At 32.8% G+C, this 19,241-nt stretch overlaps 1 protein-coding gene across 19 annotated transcripts in view; it reads left to right on the top strand.

Annotated features, from left to right (window-relative positions):
• LOC123712842 (kinesin-like protein unc-104) overlaps positions 1 to 19,241 on the top strand; it is an 80,655-nt gene that overhangs the window by 39,230 nt on the left and 22,184 nt on the right. For 14 of the 19 annotated variants that reach the window (XM_045666138.1, XM_045666144.1, XM_045666143.1 and 11 more), the window contains 9 exons: positions 8,267 to 8,349; positions 11,923 to 12,001; positions 12,345 to 12,505; positions 13,431 to 13,615; positions 15,408 to 15,519; positions 16,114 to 16,257; positions 17,328 to 17,330; positions 17,805 to 17,968; positions 18,585 to 18,724. In XM_045666138.1, coding sequence (XP_045522094.1) covers positions 8,267 to 8,349; positions 11,923 to 12,001; positions 12,345 to 12,505; positions 13,431 to 13,615; positions 15,408 to 15,519; positions 16,114 to 16,257; positions 17,328 to 17,330; positions 17,805 to 17,968; positions 18,585 to 18,724 — 1,071 coding nt within the window. The remainder of the gene's footprint in view (positions 1 to 8,266; positions 8,350 to 11,922; positions 12,002 to 12,344; positions 12,506 to 13,430; positions 13,616 to 15,407; positions 15,520 to 16,113; positions 16,258 to 17,327; positions 17,331 to 17,804; positions 17,969 to 18,584; positions 18,725 to 19,241) is intronic. The other 5 variants (XM_045666145.1, XM_045666155.1, XM_045666141.1 and 2 more) reach the window with 1 other exon arrangement.

Here is a 19,241-nt window from a genome sequence, read left to right as displayed (position 1 = left end):
CTTTCCCAAAGCTTTCAGGCAGTCTCACCACGATAAATTGTGGGTTTGAAGGAGTCTTTGCCCCTTTGAGACGATTTTCCCATTCCTTTTAAATTTATCAAGTCTAATTTCGTATTTCGTTTCGAGTATAATTGATAAGAAATATTAATTTTAATAATTTAATGCTTAAACGGTTATGACACGCTAATTATATTTTTTTATTATTGGTGAAATGGAAGCCATTTTCTAACGAAAACTAATGAATTTTAACGAAAACTAAAGAAAATTAAAATGATATCATTTTATAATATTATTGTCACTTATACAAGTAACACAATATACTAAATCACCTGTATGAATAGTTATTATTAATAATTTTTTTATAAATAAGGCCGCTTCAATCGCGTCGTTGGAAATATATAAATATTGACCCAGTACATACATACATCTGTGACTAATAATTGAAGGGGTGACAAGCGCATCTGGTGGTGTATGATTCATTTAACGTTTAAATTTAAAGTCATATTTCCCATTAAAAGAATGACGCATTCCCTGTTCATAAAACAATTTGCCAAATCGGAACACGTGGAGTTTTTCATAGTAAAGTAACCGGCATACATTTAATAAGTCGACGGCATGTGTCAGGCACAGAAGGTTGATCACCTACTTGCCTATTAGAATTGATCACGGAATAGATACAGAAATCTAAAGCAACACAAACTTTAAGGACTACCTGTAATTGAAGTTTAATATAATTGTTTGTGTTACAAATCAGAAGTCATCCGGAACATAGTTCTCACTATATCAGGAGAATAAAATATTCTTATAATTTCTCATTAATAGTATTTTTTATTAGTAATTAAATTTGCTAAACACGAAGTTAACCATTTTTGTACGGGGCCTCTTGGAAACGGAGGGCTTTGTGTATCGTCTGAGAACGGTGAAACTTGCCTGAAAGTTTGCGAATTACGTAAGGAAATATTTTTTTTTGGATTTGCGTTGCCTAATTGCCATCATTTCATAAAATCTTTAGCCAAGAAGCTTTCAGATGGATAACATTAAAACAGAAAAGTATCAGATGCACACAGGATCAATAGAATCTAAACACAATAGGCATACAGATAATTCGCAAAGTCGAGTACTTAGATATAGGATTTATCGTTTGCCAATAGGCCTGTAGGACCTGTAGGCTGTATAGACCAAGAAGTGTAAATTAAATTTATATTTATATTATTTAAAAAAACAATGTGTTTGCATAAAATTATACAAGAGTATAGGGCATTACAAATTTTACACGTCAATTATATTAGAACATAACCCAGCAAGGTTTATTACAAGTGAAAAATATTCTCATAGATTTTTTTAACAGCATACCCAAGTTATTTCTTTATGTTCAGTATCTACCGAAAATAATATAGAAATAAATTCTAATTTATTGTATAACTATTATTTATGTGATGATTAGTTAAACTGCTAATAAGTTGGCTTGTAGAAATTGCCTATTAACAATAAGGCTGTCTCTCCGTACAGCCTTTGATTTTATGTTAATGGTTTATTGTATGTTTATTTCCAATCTTTTATAGTTTCTATGTATACAATATACAGTTTTTATGTATTTGTTATATTGATATTTTTTCTTCAGTACCATGGGAACCTCCTGACGGTTAAAGGTTTACTTTGATTTATATAAAATAACGCAGAATATATTCGAATTCAACCCGTCAGTGGACATATGGTAACTATAATTCTTGGTGTTGCGTGTATGTAGGTAATGCAAGGTTGTTTATAGCAACCGAGATTATCTTTTCAAGTATCAATGTCACAGGTAATCGTTGTTACAATCGGTTACAATGGAAAATCAATAGTTTTCTATTTTCAGAGCTTTTTCGTATATGAAAGTACTCTCTCCTGTACAATGAATATTGGTGCTAATCTAACCTAGCGCTGTAACGCTGTAGCGCTGTATATGGCGCTACAACCTTTTTAGGTCTGGGCCTTAGATTTCTGTATCTGTTTCATGATCTTTATTCAATCTCATGAGCAAGTAGGTGATCAGCCTCCTGTGCCTGACACACGTTAACTTTTGGGTTTAGGACAAGCCGGGTTCCACACGATGTTTTCCTTCACTGTTCGAGAGAATGTTAAATGTGCACATAGAAAAAAAGTCCATTAGTGCACAGGCGGGGATCGAACCTACGACCTCAGGGATAACAGTTGCACGCTGAAGCCACGTTTTTTATGAGCTGAAAATGCGCTTACGCAGTCCCGCGCCGAATTAGCTCGAACGTAATGTTAAATGCGCACATATAAAGAAAATCCATTGGTGCACAGCCGGGGATCGAACCTACGAATGGCATGCTGAAGCCACTAGGCCAACACTGCATATATATATATATATTATTATATATATGAGCAGTGTTGTATCTCATTTATGTAATTTTATATAATATTAATAATTTTAAGGAATTAAATATTAAAACACTATCTAGTCAAGATATTCTTGATTTGTTGTTAGATGAAAAAAAAGCTTACTCTTTAATTGGCAGCTCATGTCTGAGTGTCGTGGTCATCAACGAAGCATCTGGAGCGCACTATCTGTTTCCACCGGTTTCTGTCCAGCGCCTCTCTTATCTCACAGTTTTGTGGACTATGAGTCTTTTACTTGATCGGTCGTTGACGTTATCTTTTGTTTTCTGTGTTGGTAACACCACGATCAGTTTTCCAAGTTCTCATCGCCTCTGCATTGTAACTTGCGATTCAGTTAATTTAACATATTTTCTGTTGACGTTCATAAGTGTACTTGTCTACCTAGATAAATAAAGTTATTTTGAGTTGCAGTTTACTGAAACGGAAAAAGATTGTTATTAAATCACATAAAAAGCAATGATTTAAAAATTGATTTCACATGAATACAGAAATCTGAGGCCAGATCCAGACCTTAATAGGTTGTAGTGCCACTAGTTTTTTCAGTATTTATTGCCAGGGTTGAGCATTGCTTTACAATAACACTATTCCGTGATACATAATTCCATTTACGTGGCTAACAGCTAGCATACATGCCATAATTTAGAAGATAATTTGAGTATACAGCCTTTTCTTCGTTAACATTTTTCTAAATATTTTCCTTTCGTCAAATCTAAGACAAGAATTAGTGTGTAACCGCGCTTCGTTTTATTAAACATTTTTACTTCGATAACAAGTATAACACTTATGTTTTTGATTATATGAAAATATGTTTTTATGAATCTTCTATATATCATATCGTCATATCGTGATTCATCAGTACAGTTTCATTTTAAGATTTTATTTCATATTCAGTTTGCCCGTTTTCTACTTGGATGTTTTTTCAATTTAACATTGGACGTTGGACCACAATTTAAAGCTTGTGTATTTGCACTTAAAGCTCAAGTATTTGCACCTAATTTAACAAATTAAAAACGCGTTATCATAATATAATCCAAGCTCACTGTCATAAAAGCTTGGCCGAGCTTTCAGATTCTAGGATATGACGTCATTACGTTCGTCAAGCTTAATTGTTAATATGCATATTCTTAAAACATTGACGTCACTTGTTGTTTTGATTTGAAATTCATTTCTTAGTCCAGTTACAATCAAACTTGAACCCTTAAATATCATTGTTAATACATTGGATATTTTTGAATTATTTTGAGTAAAACTTGATTGAAAATTAATAAACAAGATTTTAATGTGTCTGTGTGGCGTCAGTGAATAAGATAAAAATATTTCAGCCTAGGCTAACTAGTACTCAACTGTCTCCTTTCATCACCACTTAGACTGGTCTAGTTCTTGTAAATAAGAAAATTTACCATTAGGGATACTTTAATAAACGACTCTAAGTACAGCTGTATAATGCTTATAAAGTCACAGTAATGTAAGGATTTGGAGCTTTACGGTTGTCCCTATGGACCCAATTGGTTGAGATTAATAACACGTGAACAAATGGAACGATCCATGAAACTGCATTTTCTCCTAATTGGCTTAGTCGTATTATGTTTTGTTTTAGGCTAGATTTTCAGAATTTCCTGATAGATTTTTTAAGAGTTTTTCAAATAACATAAATTAAATACGGGCAATTTTATTTTTTAGATCATATTACATAGTTATACCCGAACGGTTATAAGGTAAATTAGTGTTAATAGGGAAAATATACTTTATTTTGAAGGGGTGATATTAGCAATACATAAAATTTCATAATGTAAAAATTCCATATACTTTTTTTTTGATTTAATATCGTAATTTATCTTGGAAATATATGGCCCTTTAACTGTGACTTAAATAATAAATATATCCATAGCTTATCAAAAAGTATATTACAAGACGCTATAAACTTTGACATAAAACTAACCATAAACTAAAGCTCTAATGCGAAACGTGTCTGTGGTCACCGTTTGTGGTTTAAAAGTTTACGACGTTCTGAATTTTATTTCCTCATCCATATTGTGGAGCAAAGAGAGCACTTCCTAAACTAAAGATTACTTATGGAGCACCATTTATTTTATTATTTTTAATAGAAATGTTTTAAAAGTCTGAAACTTTTACTTCTTGTGACAAAACACGGATTCAACTAATAAAGATTAATTTAGATTTGATTACTTTTTTTCTCAAAGAATTACATACACTTAGTGAGAAAATTTAGAGTAGGTTAGTAATGTACATAGTGCTATGAAATTATTTGGAAATAATCTATCAAATTAAATTATTAGTTGCTAACAATATGTACAATTTTTTTTACCAAAGTGCAGGTAGGTCTCATCGATGTTACAACAGGCATTGTGACTAATTATTAATAATAATTTCTTAGACGCTCATTCACCATTATTATGTTAATTTATATTGGACTTACGATTTTTATAGAAATTTGTATGGATTTTTTTATTTTATTTTATAGATATGTTGTTAATTATATGTTCTTTTAAACCGGATTGCAATTGATTAAATATTTGTGCGCCTTGATACATATATATTAAGTTTACCGTAATTAGACCTTGGTTGTTATAAACATAATGGATAAATATTTCTTAATGAATATTTTGTATCTGATTTTTGCGTAAAAGATACATTTATATGAATTAATTAATTTTGTATATAAAAATTGAGGTGTTGTTTGGTTTGGTTTGGTTGGTTTATACTCATAAATTTGGTATTACTGTATAGTTTTTCAGTTTGAGTCAAATAATCGTAACAGAATAATTTATTATTGTTTTAAATCATCTTGAACCTTTCATTGTCTAACAATAATACGGATTTCCATCGTTCCAGACTTGAGCGTTTATGGTACCTTTTGACGTGGAACCAGCAGTCTTTGGACATGACCCTTTAAGTCCTTTGACAAAAGAGTAAAACAATTTCTTCACTCCCTTTTTGCTGAGGGCAACTATGTGGAATCAAATGTCCATCGAAATATTTTCTGACCTTTGAATCGGCATCGCATTCACGAGATATCTAGTATATAACTGAAAATATACTTGATCTTAATGCAATTTACTTTTTTTTTAATCAATTAAATTAAAATGCTTGCTAAACATTCTAACGTTAACTTTAACGGAGTGTAAACGCGCGTATATTTCTTCATTTTAATTAGAACGCTGAAAGAAACTGTGACCTGGGAAGTGAGGTCAGAGCTCAAAGTGAATGATCCTTTTGTTATAAAAACGGCCATTTGTATAATTAGGAAAAGGATTCGACTAATTGGTTGCTTTTTATTCAATGGATTGGATAATTTTATGCTTCTTGCTCGGTTTTCCTCAATTGATGTTGACTTAGCTTATCTATTAAATACTGTTGCCTAAACTTTACAAATACAATATTTTAAATGCGTTTGATGTTTTAATTAAACATAATATTTGTTAGATTTTAACTAAAATCTACTTTAAAATTAGCAAATAATCGTTACTGGCTATGTATCGTGAAATACTCTTTATAAAGATGATGATATGAATAAGTTTACAATTTATTTAAAATATCTAAATATGGTTTTTTTTTTATATAAAAGGGGGCAAACGGGCAGGGGGCTCAACTGATGTTAAGTGATACCGCCGCCTATGGACACTTATTGCCAGAGGGCTCGCAAGCGCGCTGCCGGCCATTTAAGAAGGACCCCGAGTCTAAATGTTTTGGAAATACTTCAGTGGGCAGCTGGTTCCACATAGCTGGCCCTAAAAACGCAGAATATTCCTTCTTCCATAAATAGTTCCTGTTTACTTATAGGTTTTAAAATAAAAGAATTCTGAGCTTAAAACTTGTACTGCACCTTATTTTTGCCATAAAAATATGTTGGAATATGCATTTAGCGGAGTATACGTGAAAGGCAGCACTCGTAAAACATACTCTCGAGTTTTAAGTATAACAGGAATTGATGTAGTGCCGTTTCACTGCGCTCAAGGGAACCGCGTTTCTAATACTTGTTTTATTATGTTAATTAAAACGAGCAAATTCCGTTGCGTATAAGGAAATATTAATCTGCCTTTCTGTGTCTTTGGAGTAATTATGACTTCCACCAATAAATATATAAAGCAGCACACGCTACAACCTTTTTAAGTCTGGGCCGTGATCATGTGTTAATCTAAGAGGCAAGTAGGTGATCAGCCTCCTATGCACACGCTGTCGTATTTTTGCTTACCTTCACCGTTCGAAGGAATGCGCACATACATAGAAGATTGGTGCACAGATGGAACCTAGGACATTCGAGAGTCGCACGCTGAAGCCACTAGGCCAACATTGCTCTCCACCAATAATTGTCTCTCTACTTGTATTGTGTCACCTAGTTTAATATTATTATTTCTAAAATGTATAAAGGAAGTTGATTCCGTGGAATATTCGCCACGAGTACATAAGAATGACTCCTGTCGTGTGTCTCATATTGATTGGAAATTTGCAGTAAAATTTAATTCAGAATAGTTATACAGTACGGACACAGATACTCGTAGTAAAAATAACACAGCCAGTGTTAAGAAAAAAAATCAAGGCAGTTCCCGCGCACCACTACTATGTGGAACCAGTTACCTACTGAAGTATTTCCGAACCAATTCGACTTAGCGTACTTCAAGGAAAGAGCGTACCAATTCTTTAAAGGTCGTAATTGCTTGCAAGTAGCTTTCTTGCAATGTGAGTGTCCATGGGCGGAGGATACACTTAATATCAGATGAGCCTCCTGCCCATTTAGCCCCTGTTCTATAAAAAAAATAAACTATATGATAGAAGATGGAAAGTCTGATGCTAGTCAATGGAAATCACTTATGAATTAAAAGCTTAATTAGTTTCGAAGAAAATTGAACTCGGACCTCGTTATACGTTACCTTAGCTTTGCGAGCTTTACTGTGCACAATTCTTTGGCAAAATGTGAAAAAGAAATTCTTTATACAGCGACTTTCTTATATGTCAGTATAAGAGGTTTCTTTGAAAGCGTCTAGGAAAAGCTCGGTCGATACGACGAGACAAGAAACGGTTGAATTAACAAAACACACTCATCGCAGAACGAATGTAGGTACGTAATGAAACTTAACTGTCAAGAACCTCTAGAATGCGTAGTGAAACATCAACGCTAATTTTACACGTGATGTGAAGTTTTACTTAAGCTTATGAAATTCTAGCGTTCAGTTCAGGTTGGACAATTATTTTATTAAAAATGTATTATTTAGACCTGGTCACCTCGTCGTAGATATTGATGTCTTATATGATACTTTGGTATATCACTTTAGTTTATTATCAATAGTTTACGCAGCGTACGCGATATGTATATGTATTTAACACCTTACAATATCGAAATTTTTAGACGTATATCTTTCAAAATATTCTTATAAATATTAATAAGCCTAATAATAAAATAGGATTCTAATGGTAAAAGATTTATATTAAATTCACTACTTATGGAGTCTATTTAATGCAAAAAAACAATCATCAAACAATCTTTCCTGTATATAATATTATTATTAATTAAATTAAAATTATTAATTAAAATTACATTTTATATTGAAATTTTGGGAATTACAAAAAGATTTGTGTTTTGTGTATTTCTATGTTTATTTTTGTAGACAAAGTTATTAAATATTTTATAATTAAGACTGCGACAATTATTCAATTGTGATCAAGTAATTCTGTTCTAACTATGTAGTAATTAATTGACTAGTTGTTTTGTCACTTACAAAGTATAAAATGAGTGATAAGGAAAAAAAATAGCTAGTCATATCTTAATGAATTAACTTATACTAATTATAAACGTCCACTGAAAATTGTGTAATAATTTTTAACAACGGGTTTTTTGTTACAGTAATCGTGAATCCAAAGGTTCCACCGGGCTCCAAGGAGAGTGCAAAAAGTTTCAACTTTGATTTCTCATATTGGTCGCATAACGTAAGTATTTTAGTAAATAAGTGTTATTTTTCGCCGCTCGTTCTATAAATTTTGTTTTGTTTTCGATAAAGGCCTCTCTTGAACAGGGGCGATTGACATAGTTTATGTTATATATGAGATAAATAATGTGTATAGGACGATTAACGGACGAAATAAGGTCCAATTATTTCAAAGCAATTTGAAATTGAACTTTTATTAAACTATGTCCCCGCGAACTTCGTTTCGCGTTAATGTGATTTTTTTTACTTAGCCTTCCTTTTAGTTTCTACATATGAAACATTTAGCTATGCTACTATTTGTTTTTCTGAATTAAACACTGAGTTTCTGTGAATGTTTTTAACTATTCTTCGTAAAAACCTTTCTCAGAGTTCAAGGTTAAAAAAGTACTCGTTTTGGTTCAGCCCAATTCCAATTTTTACAGCAATATATTTTTGATTAATTTTCACTAATAGCTTACTAAATTTATCCAATATGTGAAATTGACTTCACGCTGGCGGACAAAGAAATAATTTAGTAGCAAGCGATTCGTTTAAAATTTATATTTATTGACTCATAAGAGTTCGCTATTAAGAAATACGTCAGACTTCCAGACGTCTAGGGGTGGGTGGAATCAATACTCTCCACGAATCGAGTTTCATCAGCAAATGGCGTCCAGATGGAAAACTTAATTGTGTTGCGACATGTTGCTTTTCCATTAAATAAATCTTGTTTTTGCATACTCGGAGATGTTGTGCTATCAAACTATTATTGCTATTCTAATCGTTTATTATAATAATACCTACATTGTTGATTGTCCTTTGTTTATGAACATGGATTTTGTTTTAAATTTAAAATACAAATGTTTAGATCATGGGCTGCCCCAATTGAGTCACGTTTTCGTGGTTGATTGATAGGTAGATACCGCATATGTTCCCTTTACACAGATATACTTTCATAAAATGAAGAAATGCATTAAATAAAAGCTGTGTAAAAAGGCTTTCTATAAAGTAAACGATTATCTAGTTGATAATGGCCTGGGACTAGTGCTAGACAGGCTACTTCTGATTAATTTGCGAAATTTAATGACGTGGAATAAGTGATATCTGTATCTTATATTCCATAATAAATCTTTTTTTTAAATTTATTATATTAATTTTATCCTCTATGTCTTACTAAGACTCAACATAATGACCAATATCTAATTTACGACCTACCACAATGTAAGACATAAAAACTACTAGCGGCTGTCATATACAAACTTTCATAGTCATGGAGAACGTTTATAAAAAATTAACTGAATCGGGCATTATTAAGATTTCTGTAATATTTCCGCGAATAAAATGAAAAATGTTTGCTGAATAAAGAATGTAATAATTCGTGTTTAATGTTAAAATACATTTCAGATAACGCGAGACAACGGGCTCAATGTAGATTTGACATAACGGCCATATTGGATTTAAGTTTATCAAACGGATTACGGGATTAGTTATCTATGGTGTGGGGGTCGTGTTGTTTTCATATAAGTTTTAAGGTTTCCTTTGACGGTAAATGCCAGTTTAAGTTTTTACGATTAAATTAATATATAGTTAAATGTAATCAAGTCAAAAAAAGTAATAATCACGCCACATTTAAATTATTAGGTTTTTTTACCATAGAGTCGAACCTTGGCCTGTTGAACCTCCAGCTGAGCCCTATTTCGTGCATCCAGTCCCATCAGTGTTCACATTTTGTTACTATTATACCTTGTTGGAAAACAGTTAGAAGGAATTGTAATGATTATTGGCAGCTCCAGACTAATCGTGATGGACTAAAACATTTTAACGGGTTTTACAAACACTTTATGGTTGTCAAGTTGGTGCCTTAGAGCCCTTTTGTTCTAATAAAACCCAGGTCAGGTTTAACCGTGGCGGTGGCACAGAACTGTAAAATGAGTATAGCTTTCAAATTGACAATTTGAACCCTCTTCAACAAACCACAGACCACGATGCCATTTGATAATTAATTTCACTCTCCTCTCCCTCGATTGTCTGTGGTTGCGGAAATAGTGGCAAGATTGACCTGTTTCTATTTTAATTACGATTTCACAGTATTGGAAAGTGATTAGTTTTAGATCACTGTAATAAAACGAAATAGGTTTTTAGAAAATGTCTGGTGGGTTCAAATATATTAGGTTTTTTATTTTTTAAATATTATATACAGAAAATAGAAAAAATGTTATATACTTTATAGTATGTTTCTTTTAATTTACGAAAATATATTATTTATTTTCGCAACGACTAAACTCAATCACTGAATCGATTTCTAAAGTGGTTTTCACCAAAATGATACGTTTTTCAGACTAACATCTCGGCTATATTGAATTTTCTAAAACTAAGTCTAATTGCACTTGCACTAAATACTCTTTCGCCTCTGTATAGTATTTACGCTATATTACAAAGAGTACAGTCCTTTATTTAACACGCTGCAGTAAGACTGATCGTTTATTATAATAATAATAGCCTTTATTGAAGTATAATACTTATCCTAGTACATAAAATGTGAAGTACTATAAACACTAATAATTAATCGAAAGCCGGTTTTATGCTTTATAGCTTGTAATTGGATAGGCCTCCTCTAAGAGGTTCCACTCTTATCGTTGTTTACCTTTACGTAGCCACGTAGGGCCAGCTGATCGACTTATATCATCTTGCCATCTTTTTATTTGTTATTCTCAATTTTTTTTTCATAGCGAGGAAGCGCTTTTTCGTCAATTCATGATTCATGACTTTACCGCGGTTAACCAAACAAGCTCTTCTATTGTTTTTGGTACCAAAAATATTTGTTCAAACAAGATATTATATAGTTTATAAATGCGATTAGCATTCGTCATGAATTATGCATATTTATTTAAATTTATGCGACGCTCGACTATACGACGACGAATATAATTATTGAAGATTAATTTTAGAATTAACATAAATCTGTTTCAATTAATGTTTTATTTTTAAGTATGGCAGACGTTTTACTACGTAATGTAAAATTAATGTAGTTAAGAGTTATGTATTGTGATTTAAGGGAATTTAAAAGTTTTCTGTGGCACTAAAACAATTGGTTAATCTTTAATACTTAATAGAAATTGAGCTGTTTTATTGAGCTTAATAAACTTTTTATTTGTCGAGCCACATGTGGACTTTTGAAAGACTACCATTTGTACTAAGTTGCCTAATGGTTGAAGTCGTCTCTCAAAATTAGTCGCACCTGTAGCGACACCTACATTGCACCGTTACAATCACTGCGATGACGTCACGTCCGACCGCTAATGATAGGCCCAACTTCTCGATCTCAACCAATGAGGCTTTTGGGTCAGTCAGTTACACTGATCGAGGAGGAGCCCTTAAGGTTGGAGAAACTGTTCACTTTCAATTCAGAGACAAGAATAATGCGGACTGTTATCATGATAATTCTTCGCAAATTTTCGCCCTTGTTACTTTGAGTTCATGTCAGTTGTAATGTTTATTTTTCTTCCATTTTGTTGTCTATGTACTACTACTAAATAAATAATATAATGTAGTACTACTAAATATTTTGTTTAAGTTAAATTTTTTTTTGTTCTAGCCAAGTGATTCCGACTTCTCCTCCCAAGTGATGGTATACAAGGATATTGGGGAAGAGATGCTGCAGCATTCTTTTGATGGTATGAGCTCGATCTCGATGTTATCAGCCATCTGTGAAATGACGAGTTACTTTAAGATCTAAGTCATTCTGATTTTCTCACGATTTGTGCACGTAGAGAGAAATGACTCTAGTGCTCTAAGTTCATACTTTTTGCGGCTTATTGTGACATCTAATATAATATAAAACTTATCAGATCCAATGATTATACTATCTATTAAATTATGAAATTCATGAAGAGTTCATTTAAGGCTGGTTGTTTGGAAACCAGAAACAAACAATAAACTTACACAAAAGCCGTCTGTGGATTTATAAGTAAAAGGAAATTTTACGTTAATACAATTTTTTTTAATATTTGTTTTCAGGATACAATATATGCATATTCGCATACGGCCAGACGGGGGCAGGGAAGTCGTACACAATGATGGGTCGTGGTGAGGACGGGCAAGAGGGTATTATCCCTCAGATATGCAAAGATCTCTTCCGGCGAATAAAGCAGACTACGTCAGAGGACCTCACTTATTCGGTAATGTACCTTTTACTATCCATTATTTTCTATGCTAGATAAATTAAGAAGCTCCATGGTATCTATATCCGGCGTGGGCGTTTACGCGCGTTAATTCGGTTGTTTTTTGTTCTATAGTCTTCCCTTCCTTTTAATTTTACAATTAATAATACAAAATTTCAGTTTAGTACATTGTTATTGATGACCACGTGGGCTATGTTGTTTTCAGGATCAAGATCAGGCTTTGCAAAAAGTCTGAACGTAAGACTAACGCAAAAATTTATGCGTATTTGAATGTAAACTTCGTATTCTCGAATTGCGATCACAAAATATTTCTGACCTTAATAAACTCATTTATAACCTTATTTTACGAAAAATTATGTAGTAAATGCAACCCTCCAGAAATTAGTTAAATAAAGTTAAATTAGATGAAGCCTTTATTTATCATAGACATGGCGTGTAACCGAAAAATGTGACGGTAATTTTTTTTCCAACGCCGATAAAGAAGTCACTTCAAAAATCATTCCGGAAAGTCGATTTATACGCATTCGTTATAAGCCTGAACCTAAAGCACAAACATGAATAGGCTTAAATGTAAAAGCTCTACGACTTCTAACTACTTAGTACTAATGATTTCGTGACGCGCAGCATTGCTAATTGCGTAGCGTGTGCTACGCGCCTACGGCGTAGTATGGTGATGTAATAGTATTTCCTACTTACAAGCTTTTCAGTACGGCTATTTATAACTTGGTGTTAACATCTTTCCTCATCAATAGGGCTCCCAGGAGGTTCTAGGCTATTTATATAGACCTAGTTGAGTTCTTGAATACGTTTTTCACCTTTCATACCTTCATTCCTTTTTGTTAGAATAATTATCAATTTTACACTCACATTTTTTAAAGTTAAACTATTTATACGTATATTAATCAAGTGGATTTCTCATTAGGTGGAGGTCTCATACATGGAGATATACTGTGAGCGGGTACGCGATCTATTGAACCCGAAAAACAAAGGGAACCTCCGGGTTCGTGAGCACCCAGCACTGGGGCCCTATGTAGAAGATCTCAGCAAATTAGCTGTCATGTCTTACCAAGATATTTATGACCTCATCGATGAAGGAAATAAGGCCAGGTAAGAAGGCTCTTGTTAATTCAGTGCAACCTTTTCTTCCATACATCTCATGAAGATTGAAAGCAAACGGAAAGGAGGCTCAGATCTTAAGTAATACCGCCGCCCATGGCCAATCACAGTGCCAGAAGGCTCGCAAGTGTTGCCGGACTTTTAAGCGATGGTACGCTCTTTTCTTGATGATCCTAAATCGAATTGGTTCCGAAATACTTCAGAGGGCGGCTCGTTCCACATACTAGGGGTGCATGGCAAAAACTGCCTTAAGAAACGCTTAGTTGTTCAACGACGGACGTCGAGGTGATACGTATGATATTTTGTATTCTGCTTTGACGTTCGATAATGAAACTCAGCTGCAACTCCTCTGTAAATGTCTTTACGGTAAATGCGGTAGAAGATGCAGAGCCCACATCTCTACTCAACGCCAAGAGATCAAGCCGCTCGGAAAGTGACTGGACGTCGACGATTCGAATCGCCCTTCGTTGAATACGGTCAAACAGAAGAAGCTGATACTGAGGCGCCCAGAGCTGAAACAATACTCCATTAAGGGCCGAATTTGTGCGTTATAGAGTTTTAAGCGGAGGCCCGGGGTGAAGTACCGTCTTACTGAGCACACCAAACATCTTAGAGGCTAACTTAGCCGTATCTTCCAAATGACCGCGAAACTGAACGTCATTCGATATGTCAACGCCCAATATTCCGATGTTAGCTGAGGCTTTAAGGACAGTGTTTTCAAGGAGAAGAAAAACGACAAAGGCAGTTTTTTTAGCGGAAAACGCGCAAGCTTTTGGGGTTAAATTGGACTAGATTTAATCTACCCCAGTTCGAGACTAGAGCTTATTATTTTTACAGATCAAATATCTGTTTAATTGAAAACTCAGCATTCTTTAAACTTACTCTAGAATATATAGAATATATTTACAAACTACATGATACTCGTAATCATACTATAAGCTTCTTATACAAGTCATATACAAGAAAAACTAACTTCGATTTTTAATTTTATGAATTCCCTTTCAAATACAATAAATAAATAAAAGTTAAAGCTGTTTATTCTATGAATATGAATTTGCATATTTACGTAAAATGTTCGCGCTTAATTCAATACAGATATGCAAATAACGGCTTAACTGACATTACCCCTGGGATTATTCAAACTATACGACGTGATTGTGACCTTGACACAAATGTGGGTGTGCTTTCGTTATTTCTTTCATAAAAACATTTTATGTCCTTTGTAATACATAGAATGGGTTATTGAAGTATTTCGTCTACTTAAATATAAAAGCTTCTTTTTGAGACTTTACAAAACTTTTATATATAATTATTTCTATTTTATAAGCTTCATTGAATAAAAGTTTTTCTAGACTTAATGATGCTTAAAACAATCAAAATCCTTTCAGAAATTAATGCCGAACTGATGTTCTACATTTGATACATTGTTACAGATGCTTCAAATCAAAGACTTGTCTTTGATTTGAAGAATTGTCTTGTCCATCAAAGAGTTGAAGTTGAATTTAACATATTTTTATTAATTTATAATTTGAAATAATGTGTTTATTCATTACAACTATGCATAACAATTGTGAGATTTAGAAACCCTTTTATATTATATAAACAGAATCCTGTGTCAGAGTTCCCATAAGAAACTTAATACAAATACAATTGACGCATTGTATATTTATTTGTCAGACTCGTCTTCAAACTTATTATAATATGTTTTAAATGACTCTAAGTATGTGATAAAATTAAACCTTTTTGCTGTAATGTCTTTAAATTAATCAATATATTTTTTCAGAACTGTGGCCGCTACAAACATGAACGAGACGTCGTCCCGATCTCATGCAGTATTCACAATATTCTTCACGCAACAGCGATACGATAAAACCACTAATTTGGTTTCTGAGAAGGTATTTAAAAACTTATGTTATTTTAACGGAAATATAGCAAAACAACAATTGATTTTACCTACTAAATTATTTTGGAACTAGAATCGATATATGATTGGGACATTCTTGGATAATTTACCATTAATTTTGGTTTATTACAAAGCATAGGCCGTATGTCTAAGTAGTAATCAGTCTCTTTCAAATCTCGTTACAACAGTTTTTGTTTAATTATCCATAAAAAAAGATTTGAACTAAGGGTTTTACTACAAAACACATGCCTCATTTCTGAAATTTATTGTTAATAAAATCTACAAAGAAACTAAAATTATGACAATTAAACTACTATATATTTGTAACACGCCACTACACGCAATACTCGTCGAGCGAGTTTGCTCGTTTTGCCGAAGCCGCATACAAATTGTTTAAAGAAATCTATTAAGTATTAGGGTGTGCAATTATTTAATAAATTACTGTCTAAAGTTCGTAATATTAACGCGTTTAACCAATTCAAAACGGCAATTATGATACTGGCTGATGACGACGTGTATCTAGCTCGTACTCGTTACTCATGTAAAAAAAAGCAATTGCTATTGTACATAATTTCTTTATTTTCAGGTGTCGAAAATATCTCTGGTGGATTTGGCTGGTTCGGAACGAGCTGATTCTACGGGAGCAAAAGGGACAAGGCTCAAAGAAGGCGCGAATATTAACAAGTCCCTTACTACGCTGGGGAAAGTTATATCCGCTCTTGCTGAAATTGTAAGTTACAATACGTACAATTTTTATCAATCATTATTTATTTACGTTGTCTTATCATAAACATATTTGTAGAATTGGAAGTAACATTTATTTTGTTAAAATATAAAACAAAATACTTTTAGAAACTAGCGACATAGCTTTTCATTCCTCGTCTTAAACGAATAAAATGGATTCAGTTTTAGAACGATTATTTAGTTATTATATATACTAACAGAGACAATATTTATTTATTTAGATATTTTTCTGAGATAAAATCATATATTATATAAAAATAATCATATCACAAAATAATGCTTAAATTGTATCTCTTTACTGCCATTATCACGTCATATCATAGGCCTCTCTACTTCTTCAGATTCAGTCATTATATTGAAGTTGTCAAAAGCAGCTAACAGTACATGTTCGAATGCCTTTATGTAAAAAATTTGCCTCATGGTTAATACGAGACACAATTTGTTTTGTTTTCACCGAATGGTTGAGGCTATATTTAAGTAGTTTAGCCCAAATGAGAATCCTAGTATTCAATTTGAATTACGCTATCTATATAAATAAATATTAATAGCAAAGTATGTTGGTAAGCGCAAATATCAAAGATGCCTAAGTGTAGTATTTTTTTATATATTTATTCTTTGAACTCTGAGGGAGGACTCTGTTTATGGAGAAAAAATATTAAATATTAAAAAAAAAGTTTTAGTACTTTTTTTTTGGAATAGTAAACAGTCTCTATTGGGTAGCGAAACGTTTGATATGTCAGGTTAGGTAGGTATGTAGCTACTAAAAAGGTAGGCTAATTAAAAAAATCATATGAAGGCGGAACGAAGTTCGCGGGGGCAGTATAATACACAGCTACACAAACATAAAACACAAAATACAGATTTAATTTTATTTATAAGTGATAAACCAAACATAATACCGATTACGGACAACGTATTAAAATCGTTTTAAATACAGTATTTGTACTTTTAGCTGTTTAGTTATGTGGTGTTATTGTTGCGTGTGATTGAATCATTGTATAAGCTAGCTAAAATCTATTTTCGAATGTTTGATGCATCTTGTGTGGATATATATAGTCGGTAAGTTGTATGTTTGATTGCGTGGTTCAGCCTCATTTAACAGAATTATTAGTAGCATTACGTGAGACATATTTCATTACATTTATATCCGTCTCATCCCAGTTGAGATGTATTCCGCTAGCTAGACTAATAATTCTGTGACAATTAATATCATTTTACTGTTTTATGCACAGTTTAGCTTAGCTAATCCTCAATAAGTTTTAGTCAAATATATACTTACATATAAAATTATTAATTTATGCTTCTGCTAAAAGTCCAGAACTCTAGTAATAGCCCTCTCCAATATGCATTTTTGCTTAACTCATATGCATCGTTTCATACTATGTTATTGAATCAGATTATAAACATAATATGAATTTATGATTAAACTCTAATTGAAATATTTTATAGGAATTATTAAAACTAAAGATATACAACACAATTAAAATTCTTAATATTATAAAAGTTATTCAATATGAATTCCTAATAAATCAGGCGTCCAAGAGCAAAAAATCAAAGAAAGCCGACTTCATACCGTACCGTGACTCGGTCCTGACTTGGTTGCTTCGTGAAAATCTTGGTGGAAACTCCAAGACGGCCATGATTGCCGCCATTTCGCCAGCTGACATCAACTATGATGAAACTTTGAGTACACTCAGGTATGGCATAGTTATATTAAATGTTTTGAACTGAAAACTTTCTTTGATTTTCTGATATGATATTGATAAAGGAATTTGTTAATTGCAAGGAAATACAAAAATGTCAATAATAATTTGATAAACAGTGAAATCGGATTTTCTTTCGAATAATGACAAATTTATTACTTCCTAATTTATGAACAGTGTTATTTACGCGTGCGGCACTCAACCCTGAGGTCTTAGGTTCGAACCCCGACTATGCAGTATGCTATAATAATCTATCTATGTACGCATATATAACACTCGCTCGTAGGGTGAAAGAAAACATCGTGAGTAAAACGGGTTTGTCTTTGTCCCAACAAGTCGACGGCGTGTGTCAGGTTCAGATACGCTTTAATCTCGTATTGACCACGATCACGAATCAGATACAAAAATCTGAGGCGCAGACCTAAAAGGTAAAAGGGAGCGCCAGTCGTTTTTTCGAACTAAAAAGTAAAAATCCCAGTACTTTGTTATATATCCAATTTGTAATTCAGTTCAGTAGTTGATTTCTAAATACCACATGCAAGTAACATAGCTTGTGTATAAGTATTTTTTAGATACGTAATTTTTATGGAGAAACACCACTTGACTATAGATATGCCGATCGCGCCAAGCAAATTGTCTGCAAAGCCGTGGTCAACGAAGACGCGAACGCGAAACTCATTCGAGAGCTCAAAGAAGAGATATTCAAACTCCGGGAACTGCTCAAGGCGGAAGGCATCGACGTTGAGGAAGGTCAGTAATTTTTTTTACACTGCGGCCGTTTGATTGATCGATTATTGACAGATTCCTACGATTTGTACGTATTCGTGAATGGGTTTTGATGCGTCCATATTATGCAAAATAAAGAAATGTTATATTTTTATTATTATTTTTAGTTATATTTATCAATTTAGTAAGGGCAAGCTTTCATATTTTAATATAATGTTTATTTATTTGATTTCCAGTATTGCCATATTCTAGAACATAGAATCCAAAATGGACTACACATTTAAAAACCAACATGACACACACATAACAATGCCTATATAAAAATCACTATTTAAAAAAAGAAAAATTCAATACAAATAATAAACAGGATTTACAAAAATATTGGTTTTACTATGAAAGACACGTTCTAAATTCGTCGTATAAATTATTAGATGCATTCTTCAATATCAATGTGAGTTAGCTATGCCATTGGAATGGATTTTTCTAATTAAAAACAACTCGATCGTGACAATTGTTCTGTTAAATCATTTACCCTAAATAG

Source organism: Pieris brassicae, chromosome 8 (genome assembly GCF_905147105.1).
Source record: "Pieris brassicae chromosome 8, ilPieBrab1.1, whole genome shotgun sequence".
Classification (NCBI taxonomy): Eukaryota; Metazoa; Arthropoda; class Insecta; order Lepidoptera; family Pieridae; genus Pieris; species Pieris brassicae.
The sequence above is the reverse complement of the archived record's forward strand: the minus strand, read 5'-3'. Positions and strand labels throughout refer to the sequence as shown.